At 37.9% G+C, this 9575-nt stretch overlaps 2 protein-coding genes across 2 annotated transcripts; one reads left to right on the top strand and one right to left on the bottom strand.

Annotated features, from left to right (window-relative positions):
- Positions 1–241: 241 nt before the first annotated feature.
- On the bottom strand, positions 242–1702 carry trappc1 (trafficking protein particle complex subunit 1). Its single transcript, XM_087788228.1, has 5 exons — positions 1667–1702; positions 1233–1331; positions 1029–1099; positions 574–712; positions 242–468 (listed from the first exon to the last, which is right to left on the bottom strand). The coding sequence occupies exons 2-5, from the start codon at positions 1329–1331 to the stop codon at positions 340–342; spliced, it is 438 nt and encodes a 145-aa protein (XP_087644354.1). The 5' UTR covers positions 1667–1702; the 3' UTR covers positions 242–339.
- Positions 1703–1895: 193 nt separating this feature from the next.
- psmb6 (proteasome 20S subunit beta 6) lies at positions 1896–5715 on the top strand. The gene is made up of 7 exons (XM_087788229.1): positions 1896–2013; positions 2953–3020; positions 4602–4667; positions 4835–4900; positions 4971–5100; positions 5175–5319; positions 5520–5715. The coding sequence occupies exons 1-7, from the start codon at positions 1915–1917 to the stop codon at positions 5645–5647; spliced, it is 702 nt and encodes a 233-aa protein (XP_087644355.1). The 5' UTR covers positions 1896–1914; the 3' UTR covers positions 5648–5715.
- Positions 5716–9575: the final 3860 nt, after the last annotated feature.

A 9575-nucleotide genomic window follows, 5' to 3' on the forward strand; every position in this document is an offset into this window, starting at 1 on the left:
CATGGTGTGTACAACTAGCGAGTTCCCTGACAAGGTGGAGGAATGGGAATATAATTATTTTAACAGTACACCCATTTACTTTGAGTTCTTATTATTAATCTCCTGACTGATCCTTACCAAGAGCAAACCAAGTATGCGACAGACATCAGCACATCACGATACTAAACAAGGCAATGAGACTCCACTATTAATCATGAGATGGCGTAGACCCATTTAGTATTTAACGTTATTAAATAAAACATTCCACAGACATTTTTTTAATACTTTAAATAAAGAAAAACATCAATGAACACAGAACTGAAATTGTTACAATGTCTCTGAATCTGAGTCTTATGTCATTTATGCAGCTCGGGGGCTGTAATATGGGAGCCCTCTGATGAAAGAGTCCAGTCTCGTGCTGAACAATTCACTTTCCAAATTGTCACCCAACACACACGATGGGTTCTTGACAATGTTCTCCACATAAATCTGGAACAGACAAACAAGACGGGTGGTTAGATTTGCAGGTCTGTGGACATTAATTTACCAATTTAGTTCCTTGCCTCGGATTTTAATTCTGACTTTCTCACTTACATTACTGTATATGTACTGTAGTTGTTCTCTGGCATTAGTGACAGACAAGTCTGTGTTCATGACAAACTTGAGTCCACTAGGAGTCTCAAAGTAGTGAAGGCGATACTTGCTTGTCTGAAAAGAAAGGAAGCCATCCTTCCTATAGAGAAATGGGCTGTTAAGGACAAAATATTATACTTGATTATATGAGTTTACCTTAAAACGTGTATAATTCATGCAGAATTATTAAGATGATTTTTTTGGGACGTTTGGAATAATTTTAAATTCTTTGACTGTTATAGTCCCTTAATAGTTCATTTTGATATGCGACAGCCTATTTTAGAAATAAAAAATAAAAAGAAGAACTGTGGCAAAATGAAATCTAAAATCAATAAATTTAGTTTTATATTTTAGCAAGTAACATCTTAAAATAAACACATTTTATCGTACAAATGATTCCATATCTTGAAGGATACATATCCAGAGGAGACATTTTGCTGACAAAGGAGCGGATGGAGAACAACATCCCATACATCAGCTTATACTCCTGCAGGCATGAAGACATGTAGAAAAGAAAGATTAATTTCCTTTTTCATTATCCACTTGTTTAATTTTGCGTGTACATGTACAACACAAAAATTTTCCGCATTCCTAAGGATTTATGTGTTGACTTCCCTCACCTCGTCCTTCGAGATTCCAGCCTGCTTCTTGCGATTCCATTCATTATAGTACAAGCAGTTACCATTGCGATCAAATATGTACATATTATGAACCGTCATCTGAAAAACATAAACAACTTTATTTGACAATTGACATTACATATCGTTCATCTTTTAGTTAATTTGACCACGAGAATCCATCTTGAACGAATTCTGCCTATTACCACTTAGATGATTGATCACACATATTACAATATGTACAATAATACAACGCAACTCAATTGTTTGTCCGCGAACAATACATGACACCACGAAGAGTTATACTATTAAACTGACCAATGTCACATGGTAGTATTCGATTGGAAGCGCACAATTTCGTTTGGAAACTAATCCAACGAATACATTGTGGCAATAATATACATTTATCCATTATAAGACGCAGGATCACTGTTTACCTTTTACGCTTCCTGTCCACCTAAGTTCTAAGCTTCCTGTCCATAGGACCCTAAAGAGGGAGGTCCCCAATAATGCCGGCTCTATTTTTTTTTTAATATCCCAAGCATATATAAATAAATACACGTAGGTGAATAAATCAAATTATTTCCTTGAATAAAAATAAAAACGTTCACATTCTATTACAGGCATATACGAATTTCGGTTTTATCAACAGGCACTGCTCTTGGGTCCTGTCATATGAATCAAGATGGCGGCAGCAGCTTCAATGATGCCGTATTTCGGACAACAAATGTCTTCTAATAATGATATGGTACCGGACTGGACCAAACAAGAAGTTAGCACCGGGGTGAGTTTTGGTGCTGCGCGCTCGAAATTGACTTTTGTAAATGGGCTCTCTTCTTTAGTTTGACCATCTCTGTTGTGGGTGAATGAGACAGCATTTCTGCTGCGGCTAAAGATGCTAATTGCTATTTTACTCCTCGTCCCCCTTTTGTTTTGATTTTTGTTTTAGAATCACATTTGTCAGGTTGAAATAAAAGTATGTCCTTGTGAATTATATATATCAAATAATATTTTTTACTTGACTATAGTGCAGTAAACTGACTTCTTCAATTCGTTAGCGATGGGCTTCAACAGTACAGCCGGTATTTAAAGCTTATTTGGCTTCATATAGTTTATGTGTGACAGTGATAAATGTCGATACACAGATGGTTAGACAGAATACGACTCTTAAAAGACCCATTTTCCCCGTCATTTTCCAACAAACGATAATCAACAAACCTCAGTTATTCTCGGCCAGTTGCATCCCAAATTAATAATTATTTTTAAATGTTTATGTTAGGGATCCAACTTCGGTCCATTTTTGAATTGATGTTTATAAACTCCATTTAACCCTATATTGTTTTTATGTTTCCTTTACGTTTCCTTTTTCAAGTCTGACATTTGGGCCTGAGATAGTATGTTTTTTGATGACTTGCTACAGAGACATTTAAGTCATTACCAGTATTTGGAGTCTACATTTCACAAGAGCACAATCCTAATATAATTAATTATTATTGCTATAGGAGTTTTCAAGCATCTAACGGAAACACTCTTTCTTTCTAACCTGTTTGTTTCAATATATACATTTTATAAACATTTGTTTTTTAATTTATCCTCGTGAAAGAAGGGAGTTTTATAATTTCATAACTTACTTTGTCTACCCTAATGACAACTCTAAATGAATAAATAGTTTGTCCTGTGCGAACAACTTGAACAACAACAACTTTTCTTTTTTCTGTCATAGACCACCATTATGGCGGTGGAATACGATGGAGGAGTGGTGATCGGTGCTGACTCTCGTACGACAACTGGGTGAGTTTACTGACTTTATGAAAACTGCATCGATTAACAATTTATATATTATTATTATTATATATTTTTTTAAAGGATTTTCGCATATTCAAAAACAGGGGTGAGCCCTTATGCCCCTCTTTTATCTGGTTTGAGCTTTAATATCCAAGCTGAAATGTACCAGGCTGATGTCCTCAGGAAAGTCAGTTTTGCAACTTTAAGAATCGATCAGTCAAGCTCCAGAGTGGTTGACTGATCAACTTAACCAACATACTGAATTATATACTTCAGGTTAGGGCTGAACGGTTATTGAAAAAAATATAATTGTGATTATTTTCTGAAATATTGCGATTGCTATTATTTATGCGATCATTTTTTCAATGTCATCTTTTCTATGCGTTTTTAAAATCTAATACAATAAATGATTAACTTTACATTAAAATGTATTTCTCTTTGATTCTCAAGATGGTTATTAAGTATTTTTTATTATAAAGGAAAATTAAACATCCCTTAAAATAAAGGGAGGATTATTATTTACTCTAATTACACTTGTAAACGAACATAACATATTCACTGCAAATACTAAAAACTACTGTAAAGACGTGCTAAAAGTGTGATGTAAAGATTTATATTTATGAGTCAATAGTAAATCATACAAACTTCAGTGCAGAATAAAGGAAGGTGAAAACATTAGTTGTTCATTCTTCTTTTTCTCACTGCATATTTTTGCACAGTTTCTCTTGAGTTTAAGTGGCATAAATAATCACATTTTTGAGTATCGCGATTATATCGCAAATGCGATTAATTGTTTAGCCCTATTTCAAGTTTTCAATACAAATTGTGTGTTGAAAATGTTTTTTTTATACAAGAAGCAAAGGTATAAATGCAGAGATAGAGTAAAGTAAATTGTCATACAAATTAATAACTATTTGGAAGTAGACTGATAAAATGATGTTAAGTCATAATATTATAAATGAAAAATGGGTTGGTTTGTTTTTTTTGTTTTTTTCCCCCCAAAATCAATAAACGAGGGTGAGTTTACATTCTGTTTGGAAAAAGCGTAAAAAGCCTTTCATTTCATAGATCCATCTAAATGGCTGAGTTGGCAAATTTAAATAAAATGGAAAAGTGAACATTAAGTCCTTTTTATATAGACTAACATTTAACACATCAAATAGTGGTACTACAGTAGAGTTATTTTCTTTGACATGTCTAAAAATATGCATTCAAATTACAATCAATATATAAAATAAGTGATGAGAGAGGGTAACCATTTCAACAAACTTTAAAATACTAGGAACCTAGGACTAGGACCACACTGTACCTAGGCCTGATTAAGCCCTTCTGTCAGTTTTTAAAATGTTTTTTACCAAATTTCAGAAGCTGAAACCTGACTTGAAAAGTAATTTATGGATGGGAATTCAAATGAAACTAGCTAATCAAAGATTCCGCCTCAAATAAGAAGGATGTATTGTTAAAGATTTCAAGAACATTTAAAATGACAATATGAAAATGAGATGCTAATATCGGCTATCAAAATCTTATTGTTTCATGCCAAAACATCTGAATTGACCAGGTTTTGTATTCTTGTTTGTCTATCAGCGCCTACATCGCCAACAGAGTCACAGACAAGCTCACTCCTATCCATGACAAAATCTTCTGCTGCAGGTGAGTTGGCAAAAATACAAATAAAGCCTGTTGATGATATTGTTTATACTTAAATATTTGAAACTTAAACTTGCTGTGATATAATGATGAACAACTCTACTAAATCTGGTTTGTGTAGATCTACTGTGGTTCTTTGTGGTGGTTTATCATTTTGTTATTTGCTGTAGGTCTGGTTCAGCTGCTGACACTCAGGCTATTGCTGATGTGGTCACCTACCAGCTTGGATTCCACAGGTAACTACCTCCTGTAGCTCAGAATGTTTGCCTCTGAAACTGTCAGCTGATGAGGTTTCTGGTGTCATAGTATCGAGCTGGACGAGCCTCCGCTGGTGGAGACTGCTGCCAATTTGTTCAAAGCCAGTTGCTACCGATACAGGGAGGAGCTGATGGCTGGAATACTTGTGGCAGGCTGGGACCGCAGGAAGGGAGGCCAGGTATAGATTTGTCTGAGTATATAGTGTATATCAGTGTGTAAATGTTTTTTTTACTTCTGTTTTTTTCTGGTCAGGTGTACTGTGTTCCAATTGGTGGAATGCTTGTGCGACAGCCAGTGTCCGTCGGTGGCAGTGGCAGCTCTTACATTTACGGCTTCATGGATTCGAACTACAAGCCTGGCATGACCAAGGAACAATGTTTGGAGCTGGCCGCTTCAGGTATGCACTTGTGCACGTTGCATGTAAACACACAGACACATGCACGCGCATGTATATACACAGACACATGCACACGCATGCATGTATATACACTGATTGACATGCATGAAAAAAAAAAAAAAACCTGCGTAGACACAGACACGCTAACATTGTGCAATCATGGAGGTCCTGTGTGAAAATGTCTGTGTTGCATCTTTCAGCTCTGTCTCTGGCTATGGAGAGAGACGGCTCCAGTGGTGGCGTCATCAGACTGGCATCCATCTCAGAGGAGGGGGTGGAGAGACGAGTCATCCTGGGAAACCAGCTGCCCAAATTCTCCACACACTGAACACCCACATATTCATAAACCTCTTGTAACACATCTTTTTACCTGTGTTAATAAACTGTTCAACCTTCTACCATCTATGTATACTTTTAATTATTTTGGTGGGAAATAATGGTAGTCTTAAGAGTGTCCGCTAGATGGCGCACATTACTTTATAATCGTGGGTGTTGGAATGTGATGCTCGACGTGGGTTTAACTCTAGCCATTAGTTAAATTCATATGTTGTGTGGAAAAAAATATCCGAGTAATTGTATTTGGTCATCAGTCGTGAAAAGGTGACCCGAGTGAAGGAGAATGCGTGACCCATTGGTTGCGCTCGTGAGGGCCACAGACCACAGGGCATCAGGTCCCTGCCTGCGAGCCAGTGTTGTCCAGGAGAGTCAGTGTGTCGGTGCTGACCTCTGCCACCTCAGACTGAGGGGTCATGGTGTAAGGGAACATTCTTCCTCGCTCACACTCGATTCAAGTGTCCAGGAAGAGCGTCAGAGGGATGGAGTGTGACAGAAGGAAAAAGAAGAGGAATGCGCAGCTCCTCTTTTTATGTAAATGTAAAATTCCATTTCCTTTTCAATAACTATTTCGACTTTTCGCACGTACAAAGAACCCCCTCACGTCTTTGTTGACTGAGGTATTAACTCAGGGGAGCATCTGGAGGTTTGCGGGCCTGTAGGCAAACAAGCCGATGCTCTAATAATTTCTTCTCTCGAACCAAAACCTCTCAGAAGTGTTTTAAAATCCGCTTGAGGGCGGGTTTATCGCAACTTAGCTACTCCTGGTCTGTCGTGTGGTTTCTCCGGAAACTCCAGGTTCCTCCCGCAGTCTTACAACACGCACTCTGGTTAATTGGTGACTTGAAATGGCTGTGGAGTGAATGTGTGTTTTGTTGTGTGTCCAAACATTAACAGCCTGTAGTGTTTCCTCCAAACATCTGAAAACCGCTTTGCTGTGATTTTTCCCGCGTTAGGAGGAGAAACGCGTATATATCTTTATGAACCATTTACTACACATTAAACCTATTTAATTATTTAAATGTTTTAGTTAAAACAATTAATAATCCATATTTACTAATACGGGAATTTTGGCTATAAACACACATTGTTTATTTAAATTACTTCCAAACCTCACCTGAGTTGTTTCATCGTTATAAGATTTAATTTTTATCAAATGTTTTTAGCATTGGATTATTCACGGAAAAATTAGTTCCAGAAAACATTGTTGATTTTATTGAAAGACCAAACAATATCACGAGTCTATTGAAAACACAAGATGAAGCTGCTAAGTTTTAAATTCCGTCCATGAAAAAAGTTAATGCCATTTGGATGAAGATACTGCTTTATACACTGTTTGGATGCCTCTTGTTTTGACGTCATCAAAAATGAAGTTTGAACAGCCCTGATTTAGAAGGTGGAAAACATTGATTTCTACATTGATACCTGTATACTGAGTTGTGTATTAATCTAGCTCTTAGTGCTGACACATTGTTTTAAACACACATTTAAGTTACAATAGGTCAAAGGTGTCAGATGCAGTGTTTGCGAACTTCAATATGTTTTTTTTTTTTATTTGTAATAAAGTATGCAGTTAATCATTTTAATGGAGAAACAGAAGGATTTTTTTTTCTGAGCAAAACGTTCTTATTATCTCGAACCATGTCAGGAACTATTAATTGTGTAATTGATGTGTGAACGTTGAAGCCTGAGTGCCGATGTTTCCGCTTTAACACATAAGTGTTGGGAAATAAAGCTCTAGACAATGAGCTCTGTCCGTAGATTTTTGTCAGGACAGTATCATGAAAACATGATATTTTTTTTAAGTTGCGGTTCTACACAACAAAGAGGTGTGCTCATGTGCATGACAAAACTGTTACGACCAGGACACGTCAGCTGGAGAGAACCATTAAGCTGTGGTTGAGTCAGAGAGAGAGGCTTGTTCCAACTTAACATGTTGACACCATGGAATGGATCTAGTTTGTAACATCAATTATGTAAATCCAGAGTCATTCCAGGAGGATGTTTGCGCCCAGGTGTGACAGGAAAAGCATCATCGCCTCAGAATTGGAGGGAAACTTGAAACTTTGGAAACCTTTTACAGCGTCAGTTTACTTGTTTTCTTGTTTACATCATTACTTCTGCATCTAACTTTTATAACCTTGTGCAAGTTTTTCTGCAGCTCTAATTTAAGATTGTTTTTAGGTGATCACCGCTGACAGGATCTGAAGGCGGGCTATCACCTATCTGTCTCTTCCTACTGTCTTCCTCTTTGACAGACAGGTGACACTTTCCCACAATCCTTCACTGTTCCCCAGTTTCTTACTGCCCAGCACTACTTGTTTAAACCTTCACCCCATCCTCCACTGCTCTTTTTCATCCACAGCTACTTCTTCAGCCTGGCTTTCTTCACATCATCCTCCTCTTAATCTTCTCATTTCCATCTGTTTGCCACTTTACCTCAAACTCTTCTTCATCTCACACGGCTATTGTCCTCCACTTACTCTTTACTCCGAGGTTTATCTCTTTCTCTCTTTCTTTATCCACTTTATCCTCTTAATGTTCTATATGCTGGCTCCTAATCTGTATTCTTTCAAGGGGATTCCTCAGCATCTCCTTACCCACTCGCTTCATCTAAACTTCTTTTGGTCACATCCCTCTTTCTCTTGTGACCTGTCCTTATTCACACCTCCTGTTATTCACTCTCGCTCCCTTTCACGTTTTCCCCAAAGTCATTACCATCCTTTCTCTCTGATCCGCACCCCCTCTCTTTATTCTTATTTTCTTCCGCTCCTGTTTTTCAAAATGTTTTTATAAACTCATCCCTTCTTTAGTTTTCCATTCTACTTTCAAAACATTTCTCTCACTCTTTGCACTCTTTAATCCTTTCGGCCCTCCTTCATTCCTCCCCCCATCTTCCCTCCATCTTAATCCTGCCTTTCTTCCTCTCCTCCCCCGCCTTCTCCGGAGGTTTTGTTCCCTGAAAGTTGACTCTGGTCTCGTTGACACCTCGGATGACAATAAGCAGAGGGAATAGACACAGACGGGGACAGCAGCAGAGGGTGAGAAGGGTGAGGTGGGTGAGGCGGCGGCGGGGGGGAGGGGGACACCTGACACTGGGCTTTTATGTCATAATGAGGCGACACACATGTGAGATCATGCAGCTTCAGGTGTGAAAGTGAATCCTGCTTCACTGGAATCAAACTCACACACATCAGTGGTCTGGAATAAAAGCAGAGACTCCCTCTTGAGTCAGAGTTTCTGCTGAGAGCAGAACAGGAGTCACAATGAAACCCAATAATCAATAATCAACACACAGAGGGTCTAATTAGAGGAAAGATGACGCTCCGTCGTCACCGGCGTCACCGTCCAGGCTGTAATTTGCAAACCTCTCAGACGGGATGAGTATGTTATGGCAAGTTGGGTCTCGTCTAGGAAATTAACTGTATGGTAGTCATGGCAACTAGGAGCCCAGGTGAACTAACCAACAAGAATACTTTAGAAACAGCTGGGTTGGTTTCTGTAAGTTGACATATGAAACATAGATTACAAGGATGGTGAAAACACGGGGTATTATACAATTTGTAAGGACAGCTTTAACATTATGACCACTTACATATTGTATTGAATTTTGTAGTTAAGTAATGTAAAAAAACGGTTTGTTTCAGAACTATCATACATTAATGGCAATAGACAATACTAGGTCCATTACAACAAGAGTTTAAACAACTTCTGAATAGTTGAAGATGTGTCTGACAATACTATTCTAGTACACAACACCACAGCTTGTTGTTAATCGACAATAAATCTTCCAAACCCAACAGTATACACGCTCATTTGGGGTAGTTTTCTTACAGTTTCCATCTGTCACTTCCAAGGTGGATCATTGCGCACTAAGAGCGGTTGGCTGTTATGACAGTAAAAAAGGAAACCCACAAAATACT

The sequence above is a fragment of the Callionymus lyra genome, chromosome 4, assembly GCF_982586985.1.
Source record: "Callionymus lyra chromosome 4, fCalLyr1.hap1.1, whole genome shotgun sequence".
Classification (NCBI taxonomy): domain Eukaryota; kingdom Metazoa; phylum Chordata; class Actinopteri; order Syngnathiformes; family Callionymidae; genus Callionymus; species Callionymus lyra.